The sequence below is a fragment of the Pelodiscus sinensis genome, chromosome 16, assembly GCF_049634645.1.
Source record: "Pelodiscus sinensis isolate JC-2024 chromosome 16, ASM4963464v1, whole genome shotgun sequence".
Lineage (NCBI taxonomy): Eukaryota > Metazoa > Chordata > Testudines > Trionychidae > Pelodiscus > Pelodiscus sinensis.
The window spans coordinates 3,254,324-3,282,137 of NC_134726.1; the positions used below are offsets into that span (position 1 = coordinate 3,254,324).

Sequence of the window (27,814 nt, forward strand, 5' to 3'; positions counted from 1 at the left end):
CGGGTCTAAGCCCCCCCCCCCGCCGCCAGCCGTGCACCCCCTCATGTGCGGGTCTAACCCTGCCCCCCCCGCCAGCCGTGCCCCCCCTCATGTGCGGGTCTAACCCTGCCCCCCCCGCCAGCCGTGCACCCCCTCATGTGCGGGTCTAACCCTGCCCCCCCCGCCAGCCGTGCACCCCCTCATGTGCGGGTCTAACCCTGCCCCCCCCGCCAGCCGTGCACCCCCTCATGTGCGGGTCTAACCCTGCTCCCCCGCCAGCCGTGCACCCCCTCATGTGCGGGTCTAACCCTGCCCCCCCCGCCAGCCGTGCCCCCCCTCATGTGCGGGTCTAACCCTGCTCCCCCGCCAGCCGTGCACCCCTTCCTGTGTGGGGCCAGCCTCCCCCATGTGCGGGGCCAGCCCTACACCTTAGTGCATTTCCCCCATGTGCGGGGCCAGCCTCGCTCCTCCGCCCCACACGCTTGTCTCCCCCCGCATGCGCCCGACCCCGCCCCGCGCCGGCTCTGCCCCTCCTCCCCCCCCCCCCGGCTGCTCCGTGCCCGCTTGCCAAGCTGTCAGCTGATGGGCCGCATCACTCCGTAGTGGCGCAGGGAGCCGGGCCGCTCGGGCGCGGGCGGGGGGCGGCGCGGGGGCGCGGGCGGCGGCGGGGCGGGCGCGGGGGCGGCGGGGCGCGCGGCGGGGCGCGGGCGCGGGGGCGGCGGGGCGCGCGGGGGCGGCGCGGAGGGGGCCGGGCGCGCGGCAAATAGTCCTTTGTTTACATGGGCCGGTGGCTGGCGGAGGCGGCGCCGGCGGGGGAGGGAGCGCTGCGCTCGCACCAGCTGTTTCCCGCCTTGCGCGGCAGAGGCGCGGCGCGCTCAGCTGGCCCGCATGGAGTACTTCATGGTGCCCGCGCAGAAGGTGCCCGCGCTGCAGCACTTCAGGAAGTCGGACAAGGAGGTGATCGGCGGCCTGTGCAGGTGGGTGCCCGGGGGGGGCGCGGCACGTGGGGCGGCGCGGGGCCGGGCGGGCCGGGCCGTGAGGCGGGCGGCAGAGCGAGGGGGGGGGCCCGGGCGCGCCCCGCCGGCCGCACGTTGGGGAGCTTTAAAGGGGGGTGTGTTTAGCGCGGGGCCCGGCCGTGACTCGGCAGCCCTCCCGCGGGGGCCGCTGGGACATGTAGTGCGGGGCATGGCGGCCCGGCCACGCTGCCCCGCACAAAGCGGCCCGCGCGCCCCCCCCCCCCCCCCCCCCCCCCCCGCCCCGCGCGCGCGGCCCCAACCGCCCGGGCCATGCGGCCGCGCCGGGCAGGTGCCGCACGTGGGCCGCGCGCCGCCAGGGCCTGCCCATGTGCGCGGCGCCGGGCCTAGGGGGACCCCCGGGCGGGCCGCTCCCCGCGTGCGTGCGGCGAGGGCCCGCTCGGTGCAGCCCGGCCATATGGCGCTGCTCGCGCTCCCGCGTGGACTAGCGCAGGCTCGGCTCGGAAAGTTCAGTCTCCTCGCTGCTGGCTCCCTGCAGCACCAGGCTTTGTGCCGTGGCTCGCAGCTGGCCTAGCTCTCGCTGGGGAACCGGTGCTGGACAGGCGGGGATGGTATCTACGGTTAGCCCGAACCGCAGCGGTTTGAAGGCCTGCCCAGCAGGGTGCCATCCAGTGGGGGGGTTTTTTTTTTTTTTCTTCTGTGGCTCTTGCAACTTTGCAGGAGGTTAGGATCTCCCTAAGCACCTTGAAGTTGTATTAAGCTAGAGTATCCTGCTTGGAAGGACACTCCTTTGGGTAGAATGTTACAGGACAATGTATTCCCTCCTCTCCTGGGAAGTTTGAGAATAAAATCTGAGTCTTTTCAGTTTCACACATGTTGGATGCTGGCAGGATGATTGAAATCTAACTTTTATTTTGTTGTTGGTGAGGGAAATAGCACTCAAATGCATTTGTTTCAGAAGAATAAATCCAGCCCAACTTATCTGAGACAGAACAGGTTTGTACCTTTGCTTTCACTTGGTGGCTGAAATAATTTCTGCTTGCTACCAGCATGACATTAACCTCTTAGATTGTAGCAGGATGACTTCCCATAGTCTGTTTCGTTGTTGAAGGATAAGATAAAGTTTTCCTTAAACACTCAGAATGCTGCAGGAAGGCTGTATTCCTGGTAGGGATGTAATAGCATAACCATTTAAATGATGTAACCGATAAGCACATGCTTATTGGTTACTGTAAAGGTTACACACCAGCTCCTAGCCTCACATCTGGGGAGCTGGCTGCCATCTTGCACTGCTGGCTCTGTATCAGAGCTCATGGCTCAGGGGTGGCAGCCAGCTCCATGGGAGCAGAGCTGGGAGTGGGGCCACGAGCCAAAAGCTGGATCCCGGCGTGCACTGGCTCCCAGGGAGCTGGCTGCTGCCTTTATCAGCTAGTAGCTGTGCAGCAGGCTAGAGCTGGTGCATGCTGGGAGCCAGCTGCTACCCTGTGTAGTATGTAGGGCCCGAAGCACAACTCCACTCCCTGGAGCCCACAGGTCCTTCCGAAGAGCTGGCTGTGCCGTATAAGCTTTTTACTGCAGATCCTGCAGCGTGTAACCATATAACCACTAAGACGTTCAGCAGTTACATTTATGTACTTAACTGCTTTTTAATGTCCCTAATACCCAGAGCTCTTTGGCCTGTCATGGGTTCACAGAAGCCCTGTGACTGCTTTCTGTGCTGAATCCGCTTACTGTGTTTGGGCACACTTGTGCAGGAACATCTAGCACTGGTGAGAATGAATCAGTTACCACCTTCGTACTGGTGGACAAGTCTCTGTTATATAGTAGGGCTGTCAAGTGATTAAAAAATTAATTGCGATTAATTTTGTGCGCCTCCAAAAGGGCCCCAGTTGACCCTGGGCACCATGCAATGCTGTCCCTCAGAAGCACCTCAGCGGCGTTTCCAAGGGGCAGCGCATTAGGAGCCTGGGATCAGCTGGGGACTCCGGCTGATCTCCGGCTCCACTGTTGAAAAGCCCCTTTGAAGTGCCGCTGAGGTGCTTCAAAGGGGCTTTGCAACAGGGGAGCCAGGGATCAGCTGGAGTCCCCGGCTGATCCCCAGCTCTTAATGGCTGCCCCTTTAAAGCGCCAAAACAGCACTTCAAAGGGGCAGCGCAGCATTAATGCCTGCAATTAACATGTTAAAAAATGTAATGCGTTAATCGCAGGTGTTAATGCAGGTCAATTGGCAGCCTTAGTATATAGGCTGTAAAACTGATGACTGCTTAAGTCTCTAGAGCCACAGATTTATTGATTACATGGGTGTCTCGCTAAATAAAGCACTTCAGGACTCTTCTGAGAAGTGCTTTTTGTTGAGACTGATTTGTCTCCTTCAGCTGTGTCATAGCAACTTCAGTCTTGCTGAATAACTAGCCCTTATGGGTACGCCAGTTGGAAGATACCTGCCTGCAAAGTGTGTTCTGTTTATCCCCAACTAAACGGCAGCTGAAGTTACAGCGGCGAGAGTGTGAGGACCAACAACTGTTGATGAGAGAGTTCTGCACTTGTACAGAGCTCCTCTTCTGGTCAGGGTGAAAGGGCAGGTGTTTCATGCTGCTGCCATGGACTCTCTTAATGCTGTGCTGCAAACTCCTGTGCCAACACAGGTTTATTTTGGTTTCCTCTCCCCTGGAAATGAAACCTGGGCAGAAGTATGAGGAACCCCCGGCAGAACTGGTCCTCTGCCACATTCTTATGGGCCACTGGTCCGCTTCGAGCCCAGTGCAGGCAGATTCTAGGCAAGCTTCTTCCTGCCTGTCTGTATCTAAGAACTTGGCTTCTCATCTGCAGGGGCCTGCCCCACACTGGATCTCTTTAGAGCAGAGAGTCGTTCATATTGAATTGGGTTTCCCTGGGGGTGGTGGTGCAGGGAGGGGGGTCTATGAAAAACATCTAAAGGGACTAGCATGAATATCCATTGAACTTGCTTTATTTGTGGCCAATGTCTAAATCTGCGCTCTCGACTCCCAGGCTATCGCCCACTGTCCTGTTTAATCCACAAGACGAGCTTCCAAATGCATTTTCTCTGGTTCGCTTCGTCACCTTTTTTAAAAAGGTCTCTCCCCAGGAAGAGCAGTTGGGGGAAGGTTATCAGAGGCCCTCTTGTGAGGAAATGGGTTCTTCCTCTTTCTCTCTTCTTAAGAACCTCTGCTTCCTAGATGGCTCTCTTGAGCCGCCTTGGTCTGCTTTCCCCATCGGCCAGGTACAGATTGGAGCGGGAGCTCATAGGCGTGCACTGTCCCACCTCTAATATGGGGATGATGCTCAGCAGGGGCAGATATAGGGTAGGGCGAGCGGGGCGGCCGCCCCGGGCCCCGCGCTTCAAGAAGCCCCACACATGCGCCGTGGCAAAGGGGGGCCCCATAAAATTGTGCTGCCCTGGGCCCCACAAAATGGTCATCTGCCCCTGATGCTCAGCAGACTATAGGCCCAGCCCCAGACCAGAATGGAGCAGGTCGCTGCCCCATTGAAGATAAGGAAGGCTTAGTGGTGGTTTTAGTGTAGGACAATTGGTCTTGTTGCAGCCACGCCTGGATTAGAAGCAGTCCCATTGTCCCACTTGGTGAGGTGGCTTGTGATCTCCAACCAGGCTACTTTCTGGATGGATGGAGGGATCCCTGGTTTTGTGAGGATGCAGGGTAGGAAAGGGCTAGCCTCAGTCTGTCAGAGGGCTAGTTGAATCCTTCCCTTTCTGCAATGTGTTCTTGCCTCCCCCTTTCCTTCAACCAGAAAGAGTTTGATCCCCTCGCCTAGCCCAATGTAATCCCTTATCTTCCCCCCAAATACCAGTTTTGCTTGGCCATAGCTGTGATCACTGGAGTTTCTGTGGCCTACCCTCTGTGGTGACGCCTTTCCAGAGGAGGAAAAGCCCAGGGCTCCACGCATGTGCTGCTGCTCCTCTTTGCTCATCTCGCTCTGTTTTCCTGCCATGGCAACTGTGACTTTTGGGGACACGGAGGCTGACGGTCCCCAGCATAGAGCTGTGGTGCTGGAGGTGGAGGGCTCCAGACTAGAATGGCCTACGCCGCAGTTCAGGTTGGAGCGAGAGTCTTGTTACTTTTGGGGCACAATGTAAGATCCCCCCCCCCCCCCTCCAGACAAGCCTCTTTCCCCTCCGCCTCTGTCAAATAGCCTGCCTGCCACTTCTTACCTAGAGCGTGCGGTCAGAACGCCCTCTGGGATAGGAGCAATGGTGAGACTGAGGCGCAAGTTCAGCTCCTATTGCAGGTAGCGGCTGACGTGACCAAGCATGTGCCTGCGTTCTGCAGCGAGGACATGGCCTTTCACAGCCCAAGAGTACGTAACCCTTTCCCCCCAAAAAAAAGTATAAAGTGGAGGTGGAATTCTTGTTCCTCTGCATCTCTCCCCTCGCTCATTGTCTGAGCAATGTTCCTGCTAATCTCTTCCATCCGTGTGTGGAATAATTTTATGTGCACCACGGCATGTGAGACCCTGCACCACTGGAAGAAACAAACCCTAGCTGTGGGCACTCTGTTAACCAGCTGGGCAGCACTTGAATCTCTCCTGAGCAGCTGCTCAGGCTCACCAGGAACGCTGCCTTTGATGCTTAACTGTAGGGCTGAATTGCTGTTTGCACAAACTGCAGGGAGTGCTTGAGCCTACGCTCTGCTGCTAGCAACCAGGCCCTCCTCGTGCATCCCAGAATCCTGTGTGCCATGCCACCACGGGCGCCAGGAGAGCCGGTTCCATTGCTTATGGGATGCTCCTGACGTCTGAGGAGAATTCACTTGACTGGCTGCCCTTCATCAGGAGGCGATGGAACGCCTGGAGTCCGGACACAGCCATTCCTGTCAGCGTTCTGGGAGCCGAGTGCCAGAGCTGGTCTTGGGGAGGATGAGGTTTCGGTTTCGGGAGGTCCATTGGCCCCTGTTCTCCCCCCCCCCCCCCCCCCCCCCCCCCCCCGGGGAAGGCTGTGTGAGCTCAGTCTGACTTCATAGTGTGTGTCAGGAAGAGGAGACCCGTTCCCAGGCGTGGGAATGCAAGTGAGAGCTTCCAGGGCAGTCTTCTCAGTGGCCCTGCCTGCACCTGCCCTGGAATCATGCTTGTGCCATGCAACCCTGCTGTCCTCCTTCGGTATCGCTCCAGAGCCCATGGGCGAGGTGCTGGCTCATCTGGAGTGGCCTCGGAGGTAGCAGTGAGAGACACTTGCCTTCTGATCCTTCTGGGTATGTTTGGTGCAGAGTCATGTACTTTCCCTCGCTGGGTGAGCAAGAGAAGGATGGGGCTCCGTGTTCAGTGGCTGGAGTAGGAAGGTGTTTCCCCGAACTCGGCGTGGGCTCTGAGGCGCAAGCTGGGTTCCTTCCTCCTTGCCCGTCTTCCTCAGTAACCAGGGCACTGCCAGACACAGGCCCCTGCGTGATACGGGGGCAATCCTGTTGCCTTCCCTAGGGTGGCTCAGGAAAAGCTGAAGGTGGAGTTGGGCCCAGCAGGGGATTGAGGTAAGACAGTTGGTGCACAAGACTGAACCTGGCAGACCTGCGCTCGCTGGGCTAATGCAGGCTAGACTGGGCGGTGGGGGGTGGGGGGGCTTTGAATACACATGAGCCCAGGTTGGACAGCTCCGCTTAAGCACAAGTCTGGTCTGGTGACACAACTCTGTGTCTCCTACCTTCTGGGACGTCTCCTCCCCAGGGCTGGTCAGAACGGGCCAATTCTCGGCTAATGCAGAGCTCTCGGCCAGGGCTTTGCCTTGGCTGGGATGTGCTGAACTACTTCATGACTGGACGCTGCTGGCTTCTGACCCCCTGTAGTGGTGTCCATAGAAATTGGACTTCAGCTCCCAAAAGGAGAGGATTGGCACCACAGGGTCAGGGGCTAGCTCCTTGGTGTGCTGGACCACCCACACCCTCTGCACGTCTGTTGCAGATCATGAATGAAAATGGGCAAATAAGCTGTAAATATCCTCGTGCGATTTTGAGCAATGTGATCTTTCTTCACTGACAAACTGCCGCTGACCTTTCATATATTGTCTTCGCTTGTGCCTAGGGATATGCATTTGCATCCTCTGTCTTAAGATCTCCTAGCACTTGCAGTGCTTAGCCTCACTGGCTCTCTGCAGATGGACTGTAGCATAGCTGGCCAGGACTAGTGACTGCCAGACTCATCAGGGTAGTTAATAGGAGCATGGCTGTCGGGGTGAGCTAATGCAGAACTGCTGAGGGACTGAGATCTTGCTGGCTGCGAACAGGTGACAGCGGAGAGCAGGTGGTTACAAGTGTGATTTTCATTGTTCTTGAATTCCGGCATGACTTGAGCCGAATTCTCATGCAGTCTCGGCTGTTGTACATACTTAATGGAGTCGTCCACAGCCTTAGAAAGCTGCTTTCTAGGTCTAATTCTTGAACTAGTGGCTATTAACAACGTCGTGATGGGAAAATATAAGAAAAATGTGGTCTGTGGCTGTAGCTAAAGGCTTGCATCTCAGGGCTAGAAGTCACCTCTTTAACATGGAGCGGAATTCTCCGTTCTCCAGTGGCCTGAATCCGTGGTGTCCAGTTGTGAAGCAGTAGCCGCTATAGTGGTTTGTGCTATAATGAACTAACTAGCCAAATAGCCACATGTGGCTAGTGTACTGGACGCTACGGGCCTAAAGCTTTTAAGTGACTTGCAAGGTACGTGGCCTTTGCAATTCACTGGCCTCTCTCAAAGCGCTGTCTCTGGCAGCGGCCCAGGCCTGGCACAGGCTCAGTGCAGGTCCCGGTCTCCGGGTTGCTCTGAGGCCTGGGCTGCATGGGCAGGCCTGAGGCTGCTGTTGGTGCTTTACCTGAGAGGCAGGGAGGGGTCGATCCGGAGCTCAGGGTGTGGTGTAAACACTGCTGCACCTCATTGCGGCTCCGCTTCCTCTTTAGATTTAATAACCTGCGTTCTGGGCTAGGGACAGGTCACCCTGTTCTCTCCTCCCTTGGGCCTGCAAAGTGCCCTCCGTGGAGAAGTCTGGACTAGGACTGTAGGTCGTGTTGACCTGTTATCTGGAGGGGCTTTCAACGCTCGTGTGGACGGGGTTTAAAACCTGTGAGCTGATCGTGGTCCAGCCCGGGTTCCCCTGCTGGATTGACCACAGTGTTTCTGCCTCCCTCCCAGCTGGGTGGCATTTGGCGGGGGAAGTGTTTTCCTGGCGGCTCTGCCAGATCACTTGGGAACAGAAGGCGCAGCGGAGGCAGCAGGAAGCAGGCGGGACCTGGGGCTTTGGGTGGGGCGGGGGCTACCTCTGCTGGGAGTGATCATCTGGAAGCCATCAGCAGGAGAGGGAGGGAGCTCTCCTCCAATTCATCCAGGGCCACACACACAGGCTGGCCCTGCAGGGACGTAGATGCTTGCCGCTTTCTTACCATGGAGAAGTTGGGGGTGGAGGTGAGGGGAGAAACCAGAGGCCCTTGCTGCAGCTCACCAGCTCTATCTTAAGCTTTTAATCCTCCCTCTTCCCTGCCTAGCCCCGCAGCTTTCAGCAGCCCTCAAAGCCCCCCCGTGGCTCCCCCCCCCCCCCCCCCCCCCCCCAGAGGAGCCAGGATCAGCTCAGGGCCTGGCTCGGCTGGTACCGGAGGGTCCCTTTATCTTGGTCTTGCTGAAGGATTCCAAAAACCCTTCCTAGCTCTCTGTCCTTGTGTCCTGCCAGGGCCGAACCTAGACCTGGCATAGGGCCGCCAAGCAGGCTGGGCCCACGAGGAGAGCCCACAGTGCCTGCTTGACGCGAGAGGGCGGTGAAGTAGAGCCAAACCACCACATTAGAAGATGGGCAGGGCCCTGGGTGACAGCTGGTCCTACGAGAGGTGCTGTGGGCTCTGACGAATGCCTGTGCTTGGGCCCGCCGCTCTAGACCTAGTCTGAGATGCCCCTTGTCTCTCCCCATGGCGCTGGGCGTGTTTAGTGCTGATTCAGGGCTGAGTGCCACCGACTGTCTCCCCACTCTGCAGTGGCCTCATGGCGAGGCCTTGTCATAAGAATGGCCATACTGGGTCAGACCAAAGGTCCATCTAGCCCAGTATCCTGTCTGCCAACAGTGGCCAATGCCAGGTGTCCCAGAGGGAGTGGATCGAACGGGTAATGATCAAGCCATCTCTCTCCTGCCATCCATCTCCACCCTCTGACAAACAGAGGCTGGGGACACCATTCCTTACCCATCCTGGCTAATAACCTCCATGAATGTAAGTCCATTAATGGCTATCTAGTTCTCTTTTAAACCCTGTTACAGTCCTAGCCTTCTCAACCTCCTCAGGCAAGGAGTTCCACAGATTGACTATGCGCTGTGTGAAGAACTTCCTTTTATTTGTTTTAAACCTGCTGCCCATTAATTTCATTTGGTGGCCCCTAGTTCTTATATTATTGGAACAAGTAAATAACTTTTCCTTATTCACTTTCTCCACTCCACTCATGATTTTATAGACCTCTATCATATCCCCCCTTAGTCTCCTCTTTTCCAAGCTGAAAAGTCCCACTCTCTTTAATCTCTCCTCATATGGGACCCGTTCCAAACACCTAATCATTTTAGTTGCCCTTCACTGAACCTTTTCTAATGCCAGTGTGTTTTTTGAGATGAGGAGACCACATCTGTATGCAGTGTTCCAGATGTGGGTGTACCATGGATTTATATAAGGGATTCTCTGTCTTATTCTCTGTCCCTTTTTTAATGATTCCTAACATCCTGTTTGCTTTTTTGACTGCCTCTGCACACTGCGTGGATGTCTTCAGAGAACTATCCACGATGACTCCAAGATCTTTTTCCTGATTAGTTGTAGCTAAATTAGCCCCCATCATATTGTATGTATAGCTGGGGTTATTTTTCCCAATGTGCATCACTTTACATTTATCTACTTTAAATGTCATCTGCCATTTTGTTGCCCAGTCACTTACTTTGAGATCTTTTTGAAGTTCTTCAGTCTGCTTTGGTCTTAACTACCTTGAGCAGTTTCGTATTGTCTGCAAACTTTGCCACCTCACTATTTACCCCTTTCTCCAGATCATTTATGAATAAGTTGAATAGGATTGGTCCTAAGACTGACTCTTGGAACACCACTAGTTACCCCTCTCCAATCTGAAAATTTACCATTTATTTCTACCCTTTGCTTCCTGTCTTTTAGCCAGTTCTCAGTCCATGAAAGGATCTTCCCTCTTATCCCATGACAACTTAACTTACGCAAGAGCCTTTGGTGAGGGACCTTGTCAAAGGCTTTCTGGAAATCTAAGTACACTGTATCTACTGGATCCCCCTTGTCCGCATGTTTGTTGACCCCTTCAGAGAACTCTAATAGATTAGTAAGATATGATTTCCCTTTACAGAAGCCATGCTGACTTTTGCCCAACAAATTATGTTCTTCTAGGTGTCTGACAATTTTATTCTTTGCTCTTGTTTCAGCTGATTTGTCCGGGACTGACGTTGTCCCACAGCGCTTAGCTCTGGGGCCTGCGGGAGACCCCGGCCTGCACCTGTGTGGCTGTAGAATGAGCATTGGGGCCAGAACAGTGTTAGAATCCCACCGTGTGCTAATGCCGAGGGGGAGGGGAGAGTCCTCCTGCACCCCGCAAACCCACGAAGGGGTGATGGAGTGCGTGAGCCCAAAGAACTGTCGCCACGAATAGGAGCGGAGTCCCCGTGCGATTAGCAGCTCTCGCCTGCTCTGGGACTGGATTGCCCCTGTACCCACTGGGGCAGTGTGGGGGAGGGGGGGTCTCTCAGGTATGGGTCACCTGCCCAGCTCTTCCCTCCTTCTGCCCAGCAGAGGCAGCAGCACCATGGTCCTCTGCCTCCTCTGGGCAGGACGTGTTTCTGTGGAGCAGGCCTCGCTGATGGGCGCAGGGTAGATTGCCAAGGCACGGTGGCCCGAGAGGGACTAACCAGGTTTCTGTCTTCCCTTCAGTGGGATCAGCACCCACTGTGCCTGCGGGATCATCCCATGTGGCTGCTTGTAAAATGTGGGGTCCTGGCGATCCTGTGGTGGATGGAACTATCAGGAGGAGGATGGGGGGAGTGAATTGTAGCCTCAAACTGGATTAGCCACATTCCCCAATGCCTCCAGATCGTCATGAAAACGCCCCCCGCCCTGTTCTGGGTGCAGGTGTGTGCTCGCGGCCCCGGAAGAGGACCTCCGAGGTGTTGCTTGAGGAGAAGTGCAGGGGCAGGAGAACAGTCTTGTCTGGCTCTCAAAGTTTCTTTGTCTAGCAGTCGGGTCTCTGTTTGGGAAGAGCCCTCAGGGGTTCTCACAGCACTGCAGGAGACCTGGTAGAAAGAGAGAGCCTCCATCTGCAGGCTGGGCATGGGGATACTCGAGCCTTGGCCGCCCTTGCTTAACCCTCTGCCTCTCTTCCAGCCTGGCCAACATCCCACTGACCCCCGAGACCCAGCGGGACCAGGAGCGGCGGATACGCAGAGAAATCGCCAACAGCAACGAGCGGCGGCGGATGCAGAGCATCAATGCTGGCTTCCAGTCTCTGAAGACCCTCATTCCCCACACGGACGGGGAGAAGCTCAGTAAGGTAAGGCTGTACTTGGCCGCCAGGGCGTGCTTGCCCCGGGGTGGGCCGCTAGCTTCCGGCAGCTCCTCACTTGAGCGTACCCCATTGCTTTGGAGCAGTGCTGGTCCGCGGTGGAGTAACTAACGATGCCGGCCACGGGGCAGTAAGCCATCGCGATGCAAAACAAGTTCACTCGGGGCAACTTCTGCTGATGAGGCTGCTCCTGTGATCAGGTCAAGTCTGGAGCAAACCCTGTAATGAGGAAATACAAGTAAGCGGCGCACAGCCGTTCTAGCGGAGGTAAGCTGCCTAGAGCTTCCAGGCCTTGCCATGCACAGACTGCTCTTGGATTACTGAGGTGTCGAGCAGAGTCCGTTCGCCAGCGCGCAGGCTGTGTCTTTCACGGTGGTGGTATCCGGCCACGGAGCGGCGTTAGGTCTCTTCGCTCTTTAGCAAGGAGGGATTGGAAACCTGCTGGTCTTAGTGCCTTCTGTGAGAGTGTTCTGTGAGGGGAATCCCTGGGGTGTGCGCGTGTGACGTATCTGAAGGGGCCTAGGCACCAGAGCCCGATGTCCCAGTGCCGTCCTAGCTGTCCTGTCCAGAGCAGGGGGCCAGGCTCCTCTCAGCTGGGGCGGGCACAGGACAGAACGGAAAGGCTCTTAGCTCTGCTGGAAGTGTGTGTGTGTGTGTGTGTGGGGGGGGGTCGCTCCCTCCCCTTCTTCCTCCCCGGTCCCAAAATGCATCCTCCGCCCGGGAGAGCGGCGAGCCCTTTCCCATCTCCTGCCAGACGTAGCAGCGCTGTGGGGGACCCGGGGCAGAGTCTCTGTGCCTGGGCTGTGCAGGGCAGGGTTCTTTTGCCAGCGAGCCCCTTCCAGTGTCTCGTGAGCAAACTGGCTGGCACGGACGTGCATCCCGACCTAGACCTGGAGCCAGTGAGGCACTGAGTTCTACTGACACAGGACTAAGGAGCCCAGCGGGGTTGAGCAGCGCACAGATCTCGCTGCTGCTAATCCCTGCCGGTGTGTGGGCTCCCTGTTCGCCCCCATTCCCCCTTGGCTCCCCAGGAGCATATAAAGTTGTGCCAGACAGTGCTAGTGACTTTGGTCTCTGCTGCTGTGAGCGTCTCGTTAGAGCCACCGCTCGCTCCTTTCCTTTTGCACCTGAAACGTCTTGTGACATCGCAGGTGTCTACACGGTAATGGACGCCGGGGCTGGGGCCTTTCAGAGGGTGACTGTAACTCCTCACAGTGAAATGACTCCCCTGGCTCGCATGGAGCTCTGCAGTGCGCCCCACGTCTCCCCGCAGGGTGAGCATTGTGCCACCTGTTAGCTTTCCACCTGCTGGGTGGCTCCTGCCGGGCTGGCTAGAGAGCCGCTGGCGATGCCAGCAGAAAGGAAAGGTGGTGCTGGGGCGGGGAGGGGGATTGGGGCTGTGGGCATGTGAAGTACTCGGCTCATTGGGGCAGCAGCAAGGTGGGCGTCTCCCATGGTGCCCTACCTTTGTGCTTAGCTGCCCTGGCGAGAATGCCCTCCCCAGAGGAGTTTCATGGTGCTCCTCAGCCTGAGCTCCAGGGGCCGGCTGGTGCCCCAGCGCCAGTGGGTTTGTAACACAGAAACTCATCTGCTGGGAATTGGGCTGAGACCAGCAACTCGCCTGGCAGGCCAGGAAGCACCTTGGATGCTAATCCTACCTCTTGGGGCTTGCAAGAGGCAGCCAGCGTGCTGGGCGTGGCCCAGGAGGCTGGCTCTGGCGTGGCCCATTGGCGACGTACTAGGAGCAGGAGTAAGCCGGACTGCAGCTGGGTACCCTGGCTGCACCGAGGGCAAGGCGCACTTCATTGTTTGGAGGGTGCAAAGCAATGGGAGGTGGGAGTTGATCTGGAGCAGTAGCAGCTTCTCCTACCCCTGGTCGCCCCTTGGCGCGAGGGGCTCCGCTGTCTGGGGCGGGGGGCACATGGGGCCACAGGGCTTGACACGCTGCCTCTCCTGTGCCACTAACCCTCTTCACCCGCTCTCCCCAGGCGGCGATTCTCCAGCAAACAGCTGAATACATCTTCTCCCTGGAGCAGGAGAAGACACGTTTACTGCAGCAGAACACACAGCTCAAGCGGTTCATCCAGGTAGTGCAGCCCTGGCTGTTCTCGCCACTCCCCTGCCCTGAGCCCACGGTACCCCATGGCCAGCCTGAGAAGCATGTGTTCTTGCCCAGGGTTACCCCTGCCCCCCCCCCCCACCCCCCCGACTCCCTGGCACTGGTTAGCTGATGGACTGTCGCTTGGTCTGTGTCACTGGGCGGGGGGGGAGGGGGGAGTTGCTTGGCTCTCTCCCGGCCTCTTGCTTCTCCGCCAAACTCTTCCATCCAGAGCAGGTGAAAACCGGGTGGGGGAGAGGGAGGCTTCCTGCCTCTCCTTCTGATGTGCTGACGTTGGGGATAGGCACTTTCCCTGCCTGGCTGCTGTATCCTCGTTGCTTGTCCCTCTGCTGGGGTGAGCCAGATCTTGGAGCTTTGCCGCATCTGTGTTGCGGTGAACCTGCAAGAAGCCGCGCCAGCCTGATGTAACCTGCCCCTGCAGCGGGCAAGGTGAATGGGGAGTCGTGAAGCTGATTAGCTGCTACAGGTGCATTGTGCACAGTCACTTGGTTCTCCCTCTGAGACTGCTCGATGCTTGTGCAAGGGAGGGTCTGGCTTGGGGCTGCAGGTCAGGACTCTCCCCGCTGCCCAGTCCTGGCCCCTACATGGCTGTGCCAACAGTCCGTAGCCACCTGAGGCTGTGCGGGCAGCTCTCCGCACTGGTGGCAAGTCCCTGCTGGGGGTTTCAGTACTCCGGCAGGGCCGAAGGCGGGCTCCGGGTAACCCTGGCTGGGGAGCAGGCAGTGTTTTCAGACTGGATTGAGCTAGTTGCGTGTCACTAAAACATGGGCGGCTTCTAGAGGCTGGGTGGGGGTTCTTGGGCATTTCTGGAGCGTTGTCCGGGGAGCTGTCAGACCAGTGCATCCGCGGCTCATCTCTGGCTGCGCTCTTACTGGCTCGCGAGTGAAGCGGGGTTTGTGGGAGACTGCCCAGAACTTGGGGTACCATGGGGGAGGGTGTCTGAGGGGGGACAGCGCTTCCCTGGGCCCAGGTCCTGAGCAGATAGTTACCTGATACCGTGCTGGGCTGGCATGTAGCCCCTTTCGTGGGGGGGGGGGGCTGTTTTCACACGGGCGGGGTGAGCGTTGGGTTCCCATGCTCCATAAAGAGGACACTGGCTGGGCACAGAGCCAGCGGCTCTGCCTGCCTTTACCCTGATACAGGCTCTTCGCTTGCTGGGTGGGGGGTCCCCGTGGCTGCGGCCGGGGGGTGGTGGCTGCTGTCTGGCCCTGCGGTTGCTGTTTGGCCCCTTGGCCTCTGACTGTGCGTGTCTGGCAGGAGTTCAGCGGCTCCTCCCCGAAGCGGCGGCGGGCGGAGGACAAGGACGAGGGCATTGGCTCGCCGGACATCTGGGAGGACGAGAAGGCTGAGGATCTGCGCCGCGAAATGATCGAACTCCGGCAGCAGCTCGACAAGGAGCGCTCGGTCCGCATGATGCTGGAGGAGCAGGTGAGGCCTGGCGCAGGGGTGGGCCGCCGGTGCTCCGATTCTGGGCAGGGGTGTCCGTGGGAACGGCCAGCCTCCGAGGAGCCCGTCGGGGGCAGTGACGGGAGGAAGCAGAGGACCCAGGCTGGCTCCTCAGTCTGCACTCAGCTCTCCGCACGGCGGTGCAGGCTAGGGATGTAAAATCCCATTGAATTGCTTAACCGATTAAATGTGGAGTTAACTGATTAAGGGGCCTGGCCAGGCCGGCTGCAGGCAGGGGTTGCTTTGGATGCCCAGGGCAGCTCCTGTCTGTGCTGGACCCTCTGGCACTGGGGCAGCCCTGTGCACATGGCAGGCAGGAAGCTGCTGCAGCCCCCCCCACCAGTTCACTGGAACCTTTCCCAGCCCTAGCGCTGGCAGGCTGCAGTCGTGTGGCGCCCTCTCGTGCCCGCCGGCAGGCAAGCACAAACCGACGAGTGCCTCCGCACATCTGCGCTGCCATCTGCCGGGGATCTCGGGCGCTCTCGCCTGGGTGAAGCAGCTCCCGTTCGTAAGCCACTGCCGCCCAGAGGGCAGTGGCAGCTGGCGTGGGGGCCCCGCTCTGCTGGACGCTGTGTCCTGTAGGGTACAAAGGCTGCTCTGCCCGGGGTCCAGCCCTCCAGCCCCGTGGCTAAGGAGCTCGTTCTGCGGCTGTCTGCGCCGGTCTTGCTAGGGTGGCTGAGCTCCAAACCCGTGGCTTGTGCGTGGGGCTGGTGGACACTGCAGCGCCGCTCCTGTGGAACTCACGGGCTCCGTCCAGTGCTGGCGTCTTGGTGTACTCGGGCCTTCGGGGCTCTCGGACGGGGAACCCTCGGGCCCCAAGGGAGGTGGAGACGGAGGTGCCGACGCTCCCTCCCTGCAGCTCTGCAGCTCTCGCCCCTCCGGCGCTCAGGCACGGGAAGAGAGGGGTGCGCGGGCTCTGAGCTTTGGGGCCCTACCCAGATTGCTCTTGGCTGCCCCTCAAGGCTTCAGCGAGGCCTCCCTTCCCCGCCTGGGAGCATCCAACGGCTGGCGCTGGACACTTGTGCTGAGGCTGTTGGCTCTCCCAGTGCAGGGGGCTCTGGCCTTGGCGCGAGGCCTGGTGCGCTCCATGTTTCTGCTGCTCCCCGCCCCTCACTAATGCAGCTTCCTGGTTCAGGTGAGGCAGAGAACCAGGCTGCCCGAAGCTCTTCTCGGGACTCTCCCATTTGGGGTGGGGCGGGGGGAGGGGACACACCCGGTTTGTTTTCTTCCCATGTGGATTCTGCTCGGTCCTGGCCCCTATGGAAGCTCTCCAGGATGGCTGACTTGGAGCTGAGCCAGGCTGGGGTTCCACAAGGGCTGGCCCTGCTCTTGTGCTTCCTTTTGGCTCAGCTGGTGCTGGAGAGAGCGGCAGCCCCCCAGGCAGCCCCCTCTCGAGCGGGAGAAGTGCTCTTGCCTGAGGATGGTGCTAGTGTCTCCCTCCCACTCGGCGACCGTGTGGTGGGGGAGACCAGCCGCGCTCAGGGCCCGCGCCCACGCGAGGATCACGCTGTTCTCCAGGCCATGACTTTGCGCATGCCCCGTGGGCTGCTCCGAGGGAGGAGAGGGCAGGGCTGATCTGGGAAGCGGATCTGATCTGGGGACCTTAGTATTTGTCAGCTTTCAGGAGGTTCGGCTGGGTGCTGTGGGCTCCTGAGATTCTCTCCAAGGCGCCGTCCATCCCAGCCGAGAGTCCTGCCAGTTTCCTCATGCCCACCCCGGGGTGGGGGCTTTCTCCAGGTGCCCTGTGCTGAAAGGGCTTCGGCTTCTCCTTCGAGTGGACTAGAGCCCTGAAAGAGCCGCCCACCTGCTAGCCGCACGTGGCGCAGCTTGGTTGAGCAGTGCCGTGGCCACCGGACCACGTGGAGGCGGCTGGAGTGAGGCACGGGGCTTGGGCCAGGCTGGCTCGGAACAAGGCCACTGACCCAGGGTCGGGCTGGCTTGGGTTTCTGTTGCGGCATCCAGTGCTGCGGCCTCCTTCACGCACATGCGGAGCCTCGCTTCGCTCCGTCGTGAACCTCCCAACCTGGCCCCCAGGCTGGGGCCCCCTTGTTCCTCCAGCCCTCGTTGGAGCCTTGTTCTCAGGGTGTCCCTCGTGGGGCTGGCTTCTTTCTACTTCACGGTCTTCTCTCGGGCGCAAAGCAGCCACGCCGAAGGGCCCAGCGCATTCTTGCCGCTCCGTTGGCTGAGCGCCTGGTCATCCTGTGAGCGGCTCCCTCTGCACGTGCCTCCCGGGGGCTGGTATCTGTAGGAGGGAAGAGTCCCCGCTCTCCGGAGAAGCCCAAGGCAAGGGATCAGGTGGCCTGCTCACCCAGCGCCTCCGATTTTGGGCTGCTCTCCAAGTGTGCTGCTTGCACTGGGATGCGGTTGGTGCCTAGGTTCTGGTCGTCCTGGCTGGCGCGTCTGCAGGGCTGCGTTGATCTACCTGGCTTGGAGCTGGCCGCTCACGCACCAGGCAGCTGCCCGCTGAAGACCCTTCAGGGGCTGGGGGCAGAAGACCCTTTCGGAGCAGCTGGTCTCGTGCCAGGACCAGAGCGCGACAGTCCTGTGGCAGTGCACCGCGCAGAGGAGTTGGACTCCAGCTGGACAGTTCCCTCTCGGCCAGGCAGAGCGGAGGGAGCTGCCCATCTCTTGCAGCGCTGGAACGCTCGGGAGCGCGGCGTGTGGCTCGGCCCCTGTGCGGGTTGTTCCAGTGGAGCAGAAGCTTCTCAGGAGTCGCCAGACTGGATCCTGTACTGGCCTGGCACGGCATCGTCTCGGCCTTGCATCACGGGACGCCTCCGCTGGGCAGTCGTGAGAGGCCTGTGCCTCCAACGGGTCCGCCTCCGGTTCATACCTTGCATTACGGACCCTGCAAACCTGCCACCAGCCTCCTGGCGCTCCTCCTGGGGACACCCTGCCAGGTGGCCGGGCTCTTGCCTCCTCGTCCCTCTTGGCTGCAGGAGCGCAGCTGCCGGTGTGTGCGCCCCTCCTGGCGCCGAGGGACCGGTCACGGCGGAACGGCCTCTGGCGTCTGGGCCCGCGCTCTCTGGCTGCGGATACGAACGGCTCTGCCCCTGCCCCGCTGGGGGTTGGCGGCGTGAGGACCCGCCACGTGCTCTGGTGGGGTCCCTGGCACCGCGATGGTTCCCGCTGGCGGGCCAGGCTGCCTCGGCGCCGCCTCGATAGGCAGGGGTGGAGGATGGGGGGTGCGCTCCTCTTCCACACCCAATGGTCTGGGCTCCTCTCTCTGATTGGCTGGCAGGTGCGTTCCCTGGAGGCCCACATGTACCCCGAGAAGCTCAAGGTGATTGCCCAGCAGGTGCAGCTCCAGCAGCAGCAGGAGCAGGTGAGGTTGCTGCACCAGGAGAAGCTGGAACGCGAGCAGCAGATCCGAACGCAGGTGAGTGCGCTGACCCCGCCTCCTGCCCCAGCTCCCTGGAGATCGCCCACGGCCCCGCCCACGGCCCCGCCCACAGGGTCTCCTCAGACCCACGGCCCGACGCCACGGTGCCCCTCCCATCAGGAAGACTCCAGGGTCTTCCCATCCTGGGGCTGAGAGCGTGGCGATGCTCTCGGCCCCAGGAGGGAGCAGTATGCCTTCTGGTGCCTGCCCTGTCGGGGGGGGGGGGGCCCACTGGCAGAGACTCCGCCTTCCCCGGGCTGAGGGCTGGCTCCGAGCGCCGCTGTGGGGGAGGAGGGAGACCCGCAGCTTGTGGCTTCGTCCCGTAGCTCTGAGCCTCGCTCCAGAGAGCTGCGGCATGTCCCGTAGGCTCAGCCCCCCCCGCCCCCGGGGTAGCGGGGAGCGTTCTTTGCCCCCCGGGGGGCTCCCGCCTGGGAATAAGCAGCACAGCCCAGGTCCTGCTGCCTGCAGATCAGCTCTTGGGCTTCATGCCACAAGGCCTGTGGGATGTGCCCTTCGGCTCTGCTGGGGCTCGTGCGGGGGGGGGGGGGGGGGCGTGATGTCACCTAGCAGGCACAGCCTGGTTAGCAGGTGAGCCCCCCCCCCCACTGCATTGCCAGCCCCGCCCTTGGCTTTCCTGCCGAGGGCAAGCAGGGACGGGTCTTGGGCTGAGCTGCAGAAGTTGGTCCTCGAGGACTTTCCCAGTCCTGCATGAGGAACTGCTGCCCCACCAGACCTGGCTGTGTTGGGGGGGCCCCCCACCCGTCAGTTCCCTCAGGGCTGTGCGGGCTGACACCCCCGTTCAGAGCATCCAGCATAAGGGCTGCAACCCCCTCCCCCTGCTCCACAGCCAGGCCCAGGCACAACAATCTCCTTCCTGTAGGCCGGGGGAGGGTGCGGGCTGTGGATGTCCGCGTAGGCCAGGCCAAGAGGGTGGAAGCCTCCAGAAACGGGGACGTGCCCGAGTGAAGGCTGCTGCATAATCTGAGCCCTGTTCTCTTCATGGGCGCTGAGTTGGCGGGTAGGCCGCGTGGTGCGCCCGGCTGGGCCGAGAGCAGGGTGTTGAGTGCCGGCAGGAAGGCTGCTCGTGTGGGTGCTGGCTCTTCTGTTTGGCCTCCAAATGTTTGTTCCGTGGAGCTGACGTTGCCTCTGCTGGGCCGGTACTTCCCTGGAGGTGCTGGTGCCCTGTTCTCTGTGGCCTTCCCACCAGTCAGTGCTGACAGGCATCCCTAATGGGCGCAGTGGAGCCTGCCCCTATGTGCCAGGTGCTGCGCGTCTCTCTGGGTGCCGTGGAGCAGGTCTGCCAGCCCTCAGGCACCGTAGGGTGAAGTCCAGCCTCAGGGTGGGCCAGGGTGCTCGGGGAGTGACGTCCCCAGACGACCTCTTGAGTGGGATGGGACAGGTGTGGGTGAAACAGCGTCTCTGCTTAGCTGGGGCGTGCGGAAACGCCTCTCAACTCGGGCCTGCTGCGGAGGGGGGCTTTCTTCCGAGCGAGCTTCAGGCCGTCGTGCGGGGGCTTGGTCTCCCAGGGCACCTCCCAGTTCCTTCGGCGGGAGGGAAGCTGTAACGGCTCAGTTACTCAGCCTGTGCCCGCAGCTGGCTGGCGGGGGTGTGGCCCAGCCCAGCTTCAGAGCTGGACAAACCAGGCCAGTCACGTGCTCCCTGCTTGGGCCATGGGCTAGGCTGGAACCGTTGGATGCCAGCTCAGAGCTAATGGAGAAACTGCTCCTCTGTGGACCAGTCGGCCGTGTGCTAGGTGCGATGGGGTGTTCGCCCCGCACTGGAAAGGAAGGAGTTAAAAGCAGTCCAGGGAGGCTGTGCAAGAAGCATCCAATCAGAGCAACAACACCCAGTGGCCAATCAGAACCCAGTGGGCTCATATAAAAGGGAGCTGCGGGGCGGAGACTGCTGGTTGCTTTAGGAGGCTGGAGGTGGGAGGACCACCGTGTTTCCAGCAGGCTTTGGGCAGAGCGGCTGCTGACGGGGGGCTGGAGCCCTGAGAAGAGGCCGGAGGCGAGGGGAAGTGGCCCCCGGATTTGAAGCCGCACCGGCGTAGCCGCGAGAGGGGGCTGTCTACGTGGTCTTGGGGCCGGAACCTGGAGGAGCGGCCTGCCCGCCCCTCTCCGGGGAATTGGCTGGACTGTTGATGGAGATTCCCTCCACCCCCTGACGGGGAAACCTGGATGGTGACAGGGCCCGGGGGCGAGTCATGAAGAGGAGGCTATGGCTCTGGGACAGAGGCGGTGGGAGAGGCAGGAGCTGGTCCCCGAGACGGCCAGCAGGAGGCGCCGCCCTGAGGACTCGGCACACGAGGCAGCGAGCGAATGCTGGAGCGTGGGCATTCCTGGGAGGGGACTGTGGTGTCAGAGCTGTGCTCGCGGGAAGCCAAGCCCAGAGACGTGGCTGAGTGGAAGGGACTTGGCACTGCCACATGAGCCCTGGGGGTGAGTCCCAGGGTGGCCAGAAGGGCCAGTGCTAGTGAGCTGTAAAACGGGCTGATGCCCGGTAGCCTGGAGGCAATCGAATGAGGCGCCACTGGAGATCGAGGGCTTGGATGGGCATGAACAGGCCACTTGCGTGACAGGGCTCCTGGCTCTTCCCCTCGGCTGCAGCGCGCTGGGCGGCCTCCCTGTGCCGTGGAGGTGGCGGGCAGGCTGGCTTGTCGGCAACATGGCAGCGCCACGTCGCGGAGAGTCCCTAGGCTGGCTTGGCAGGGCTCCTTGTGGGAGGCCCAGCGCTGGCACCGCTGTTGCTGAAGGACTCTCTGCTTGTCCCAGAGATGCGTCCCCCTGGGGTCCTTGCTGGAGCCTGACTGAGCACAGCTGCTGCTGCTCACTTCAGCTGTGCTCTGTGTTGGGACGTGCCTGGTGCTCATGAGGATCCCGCGCCGAGGGAACCTCTCCCCTTTTCCTTCTGCTTCTCCAGAGACCTCGGCAGGATTCCCACGGGTGCTTGCAAGGTCCCCCTTTGGAGGGGCTCCCTTCTCTCTCACTCCCGGGTTGGTGAATTTCGGAGGCACCCTTTCTTGCATTGATCGACTCGTTTGTTCTCTGTGGGCACCACGTTCTCCTAGGACTTGGCTGGAATGGTCTGTAGACGTCGTCTTCTCCTGGCAACGGGTGGCGCGCTGCTGCCAGCGGGGAGCCTGGCTTGTACTTCAACCCACTTCCACGCCTCTTAAGGCTTACCTCCCCCCCCCCCCCCCAAACCCTCTAAGAGCCAAGGGAAATCCGCCAGCCCCCTGCTAAGAACAGGCGTGAACTTTACACAGAGCGTCGAAAGTTCCTCACCTCGTTCTGCTTCTCTGCTGGCCTCGGTGACCACGTGCGGAGAATTCCCAGGGTGCTTCTGGAACTACAGATCCCCCTTTGTAAAATGGATCTGGACCGGAAGGCTGCCGGGCCCAGAGGAAATACGTTCTGTAGTTCTGAGTCAGACGTCCAGAAGCCTTGGTTTTTTGCTTACAAGTGTCTTCTTAAACACAACAGCCATGTTTCCTTACTCCCCTGCTCGGTTAAACCTAAAATGCCAGTTGACCTTTCTGTCTTCCCTTTATGTATTCCCAAGAACAGAGGACGTTTTTAAAACGGCTCCGGCCAGCAATGCTGAGGCCTTCGCCTGGTTTCAGAATGGGCCGGATCCACTTCTTCGTAAACCGGGTCTCGCTCAGTGCGCTTGGCCTCGTTCGCCCGTCTGTCCCTCCGGGGCACGTTCTCCAACGGTACCGTTGTGGATGTGGGCACCTCCTTTGGTTCAGTGACTCTGGGTTTGCATTGGTGTTCCCATGAGCAGAACGAGGAAAGGACCCCGCCCTGCTTGTGCAAATGATGGTCCCGTAGACTTTCACCTCTTCCTGTACCGCCCTATGATGCTAAAATACTTGCCTCTGCCTGGGCCCGGCCCGGCGCCTTCCCCCCCGGCCAGTCACGCTCGCTGGGAAACCTTTGTGAGCAATGGTTGGTAGCTGAGCAGCATGCGACTAACACACTTGCAAACCCTGTACGCCAGTGTTTCTTAAATTGTGTTCTGTGGTACACGGGTGTGCCGCGAGGCAGTCGGAGGTGTGCTGCGGAGAACAGAATTCAAAATGGCCACTCTTAAAGGAGCAGGCGACTTTTTTCTTTTTTTTTGCCTCGGTAACTTCTCCCTGACTCTCTTCTCCCCCACCCCCACCCCAACAAAAAATTCTTGGTGTTCCTTGGTCTTGAAAAGTGTAAGAAACACTGCTGTACGCCACAGGCCCTCCCCTCTCTCAGCAGGCACCATCCTCTCCCTTTCTTCTCTGGGGAGACTTGAGGTCCCATGGCAGAAAATGACGTTTGTAACATGGATTCAGCCCTGGCGGGCTCTTAGATTGTAGGGTGTGTTACTCCCGCCTCAGGATTTTGTGCTTGCCCTGAGACGAGATGGTATTTACACTGAGCGCAAACGCTTTTGTCCTGCTCCACCAAGGTCCCCCCTCGGAAGGGCGCCTGCGCCTCTAGCCGTTGGAGCAGGATGTCTGCAGTGTCCGAGCCTGTCGGTTCTGCCTCTGGCTCTTCGGGCTCCTTTAAGTTCAAGCCCTAGAACCTGCTCCAGCAGCATCAGTCTCCGTTGCGGGTACAAATCGAAGGCACAAGTGAGGGGGCTGTTGGGCCTCGCGCGGTGCTCCGGTTGCCGCGGCTCTGTGCGTGTCAAGTGCCAGGGTGTGGGATAGACCCTCCGTGTGCTGCAGAACCGTCCCCTCGTGGCTGAGGCCTTGCGGCGCCTGGTAGTGTCGTCTGGCTCCCAGTTGGGTCCCATTTGGTTCTGGTGCCTCGATGAGGCCCAAGAATGGCTGCGGAGCCTCCGGTGTCCTGCGGGACCGCCCAGGGTTTGTGACACGTGGGCACTGGGGCCTTGGCTGCTCTTCCTGCTGCACAGGCCTCAAGCCCGTCTCCTCCGCAGAGGATCGCAGCTCCTGGGGGGCTCCCTCACTGGAGACAGTGGTGGTGCCCCTCTTGCTTGGGGGGGGGGGGAGGCTGGCCTCGGTGGCAGCCCCTTGAACCCTCTCGGGTGGGACTGACCTGAAAGCTTCCTCTAGCCCCACAGACGTGAGCCAGAAAACAGCCCTGGCTGGCCAGGGGGGCTCCTTTGAGGGGGAAGGGGTCCCCTTGTCCAGCATTCTGCCGTGGGGCTCTCGTGTGGCTGCTCCTGCAGAGGGACAGCCCGGCACGAAGGGTTGGCAGCTGCCTGGCGAGCGGGCGCGTTTGGAAGCGAGATTTATCCGTCGCCTGCCCAGGCCTGGGAGCAGCCAGTTAACCTCTCCTGGGCCCCCTTGAGCAGGACGCGCCAGGAGCTCTGCCGCTGCGGAGCCGGCCCATGAGTGAATGGCGAGAGACCCGTCTCTGGGACCCTCGAGGGCTGGCTCAGGAGCCTTTCCTCCCTGGAGCTGCCCCCCTCCCGGCTCTGCTGTCTCAGGAGGCCTCCCCCGTGGTTCCTGGCCCAGGAGGCTGCTCCACTGACTCTGGCACAAGCTACGAGCAGGCCTCCTGCAAGCACAGGTCTGCTCAGTCAGAGGCCGATGGGCTGTGGGGCCAGGCCTGCCCGCCCGGCCTGGCGCGTTTCCCCACAGGGACGATCAGGTTCCCGAAGGGACACGCCCCAGCCACGGGGCCAGGCCTGGTGACCCTGTCAATCCTGCTCCTTAGCCTCCGTGCCTGGGGCACCAGGGCACCCAGCCCGGTTGGGTTTGCAGGCGTTGGAGAGAGGTTGCCTTTGGGACACCACGGCCCAGAGTGGGCTGGGATCTGCCTCTGTTCCTGCCGCTGCCTGGCCTTTCCGGAAATCCGGCAGGGCTGCCCCGTCCACGCGGCACCTGCTTTCCCACAGCCGTTCGGGGCCGAGTTCGGTCACTTGGCGGGAGAGTGGCAGGGCCCGCAGGCTGGCTGGCCTCGCCGCCGCCGGAGCAGGCATGGAGCCGAGCCGGGGGGCGGCCAGCGGAGCACGTGGTGGGTCTTGCCAGCACTTCTCCTGGCTCAGGCCACGGAGAGCTTGTGGCTCGGCCCCACCCACGTGGAAGGGAGGGCTCAGGCTGGGGCGCACGTGGCCAGCTCCTCCCACAAAGCTGCTGTGGGGTGTTTCAAGGCCAGGCCACCGTGGCGCCGCTCCGTAGCCTCTGGTGGGGTGCTGTGACCTGGCCCCTGTCTGCGCCCTGGAGCTCAGGGGCTGGAGGTGTGGCCGGGCAGCTCCCATACTCAATGGTGTCTCTTTCCTTCCCCAGCTCCTGCCGGCGCACGGTCCCCCCGCCCCTACCCATCATCCCACTGTGATTGTACCAGCACCGCCTCCTTCCCATCACGTCACCGTGGTAACCATGGGCCCATCCTCTGTAATCAACACGGTCTCGACATCCAGGCAAAACCTGGACACCATTGTTCAGGTAGGGAGAACAGGCCGGGATGTGGGAGGACTGGGGGTACCTGCAAGGAAAAGGGAGCATTCCAGACAGGGCCCCGTCCAAGTCCCGGTGGGGAGAATGTCTGGGCTCCTCCCCAGAGCCCAGCGCCGAGTGAACCTCAGCAGGGCTGGTGGCTAAGACCGGCCCAGACTCAGGCTTGGAGATGGGGCCGCGTAGGAGCGATCTCTCCCAGGGGTGTGGGCAGCTGCCAGGGCCCAGCCCCTCCCAGAGAGCAGCCGTATCCGGCTCCCGCAGCATGGCCCTCGGCCGCGCAGCTTCCCGCTCTGAGACCGAGCGAAACCCCAGCCCGCTGGGGAACGTGCGCGTGGGCCGAAGGGCCTGCCAGCCCAGCTGTGCCCCTGGAGCTGGGGGTGGTAAGGGCTGCTGGGCCCTGTGCGGGCGGGGCGGGCTGCCCGAGCCACTCCCAGCACGGGGGGTGGTTTTGCCGAGGATGTGAGAGCCAGACTGCTGGCGGGTGTCAGCAGAACGTGTCCAGGCAGGGGCTTGGGCTGCTGGCCCTGAGCAGTGGCTAACCATGGGGACCCCGCCAGACCAGCAGGGGAGGTGTGTGACTGTCCTCAGAGGAGCCCCCTTCCTTCCGGAGAATGCTCCCCGGCCGCCCCGCTGGGCACCCCCCCTCACTGCGATTCCCCTCGGCAGGCAATTCAGCACATCGAAGGGACCCAGGAGAAGCAGCTGCAGGAGGAGGAGCAGAGGCGCGCGGTCATCGTGACGCCCGTCCGGGCGTGCCTGGAGCCCTCCAGTTCCGACACCGCCTCCGACACAGAGGGGGACGACAGCGACTCCATGGATCAGAGCAAGGAAGAGCCCTCAGGGGAGGGGGAGCTGCCCTGACACCCTCAGCTAGCCGCAGGGGAGGGGGCGGGCCGGACCGGGGAGGGGAACGTCAGAGAATATGCGGAAATTTTTAAAAAATACAATGCGTTTTGGGTCTCTTTTATGACCTTTTCCAATACTGTAAATCGGAGCGCTAGGACCAGACACGCTGAAAGTTCACTCTGCAGTTCAAAGCAAACGGGGGGGAGGGGCCGGGGCGGGGGCTGTGTCAGTGAACTGGCGCTGGGGAGGGAGGGGGTGTTTTTAACTAGAGATGGGCTAAAACTGGAACCCAGGGTCTGAACTCGGAGGGACTGTTTGGGGTTCGGGTAACTGGGACCTGGAACCAAATCGCCTGTGGCTTTGTTAAACTACAACCCACCTTCCCGTGAGCTTGCAAGACCAGCCCCGGCTCCATCCAGCGCTGGCGTGGCGGGGGTGTGGGCTCACGGGCCGGCCTGAGTTCTTGTTGCTTGTTTGTTGGTAGTTTCTCTATTTTTAAAAAAGGAAAAAAAAAAAAAATCCAGTCGCTGGGCTCAAAACGAGGCGCCCAGAGAGGAATGTGGTGTCGCTGGGCGCGTTGGCGACGCTCTGGGGGGTTCAGTGTCGTACTCTCCTGCGTCACCGGGCGCTTCCCCTGCTGGAAAGGACCCCCGCACATGGCAACGGGGCGAGAGAACACTTCACCCCAGGCCCATAGGACTGTAAGGCTGCTGGAACTGTTGGGGGGCAGGTGTAGTACTCGAAATGACTCTGAACTCAAATTGACTAGATTTCGGATTGATTGTGTTGCTTTAGATTAACCCCCCAGCCCCGCAAACCCACTTCATTTCCAGCCCCAATGGCAGGAAGTGCCCTACAAGAGATCAACTTCATGTTCTTTATTTTTCCTTTGTTTCCTCCTAAAGCACTTAATCCATTTGTGGGGTCTGCCCAGTCAGAAGAGCTGTTCTGTTCTGTGCTTGTCGCTTCTGTTCCTTTTTTCTGTTGTTTTGGTTTCCTTTCTCCCTCCCCTGCCCCCTTCCCGTTTGGCTGTAGGTTTAGGCCAGTGTTGTGTAGAGCCTTTGTGGGTATTTGGTAGGTTTCTCCCCAGCCACAACTGTTTCTGTTTTTTTTCTTTCATTTTTTGTATTTTTTTTTTTACGATTTTCAGGTCTTTGTGTTCGAGAAGCTATTATATTTTGTTAAGAAAGCGAAAAAAAAGAGGCTTGTGCCTTTGTAAAGAAACAAAATAAAGTTTGTACTTTGTTTTTTAGAATCTCTGTCTAGTGTAAAATCTGTGAGTGGTGCATGAGGTCGCCCAGCGTAAGCGCAGCTCCGCGTCCGCGGGCGGTCTCTAGTCCCACGGCTGCTGCCTGGGACTCCATGGCATCTTCTATTCTAGATGTGCCACCAACCCAGCCTGCATCTGGCAACCTGGCTGCTCGTTCAGCCTTTGAGGAGCTTTGGCTTTCACTTGCCATCAGCGGCTGTGAAGAAAATATTTTAAAATGGGAATCAACTAGTCCCATAGTCTTGTAACCAGAGTGCGCAGCCAGCTGGCCCCCTTTGCTCCAGAAGCTGTGAACTCCCTCTCCATGCAACTTAAGCAGGTGGGGCGGGAAGGGCTAAGGGAGGAGAGAGACAGGCCAGGAACTGGGAGGGGGCGAGGCTGAGGGCTGGAGAGAACCCCAGGATCAAACGAATGGCAGCTGAGTAGTATGAGGTCAAAGTAGGTCCAGCTCCTTTGCTGCTGGAAATAAATCCGCATTTGTTGACTTCAGTGGGGCTCTACCAATTTCTAGCCAAGATCTGACCACCAAGCTCTGTTGGCTCACTAAGGCTCCTCCTTCATTTTGGTGCCAGCTCCCATTGCTGGCAGGGGAATGGGAGTGTGTGTGGGTGAGGAGCTGTCATAAACTTCCTCCTCTCCTGTGAATCGGAGCCAGACTTAAACTTTCAAAAATAGCTGCATGAACTGCCTGGGCCAAGAGCCCCGAGCGTCCGCACCTCCCTCCCCTGCCCCCAGCCACTGGGTGCTTGAACATCCCACTCTGCCCGCAGCCTGCCTGGAAGGCAGATGGGCCTGGCCACGTGTTGGGTGCTTTCCCACGCTCGCTCCCGCAGCTACTGCCGTTGCTGTC

At 60.1% G+C, this 27,814-nt stretch overlaps 1 protein-coding gene across 3 annotated transcripts; it reads left to right on the plus strand.

The window, feature by feature from the left end:
- The first annotated feature begins 720 nt into the window (after positions 1 to 720).
- Positions 721 to 26,949, plus strand: TFAP4 (transcription factor AP-4). Of its 3 annotated transcripts, none has more exons than XM_075899101.1 (7): positions 721 to 956; positions 11,315 to 11,480; positions 13,481 to 13,579; positions 14,869 to 15,039; positions 18,299 to 18,436; positions 24,678 to 24,836; positions 25,515 to 26,949. In XM_075899101.1, the coding sequence occupies exons 1-7, from the start codon at positions 868 to 870 to the stop codon at positions 25,707 to 25,709; spliced, it is 1,017 nt and encodes a 338-aa protein (XP_075755216.1). In that variant the 5' UTR covers positions 721 to 867; the 3' UTR covers positions 25,710 to 26,949. The 3 variants fall into 3 exon arrangements, with proteins under 3 accessions (XP_075755216.1, XP_075755217.1, XP_075755215.1); XM_075899100.1 differs by lacking the exon at positions 721 to 956 and adding an exon at positions 9,469 to 11,226; XM_075899102.1 differs by lacking the exons at positions 721 to 956; positions 18,299 to 18,436 and adding an exon at positions 8,577 to 11,226.
- The last annotated feature ends 865 nt before the right edge of the window (positions 26,950 to 27,814 follow it).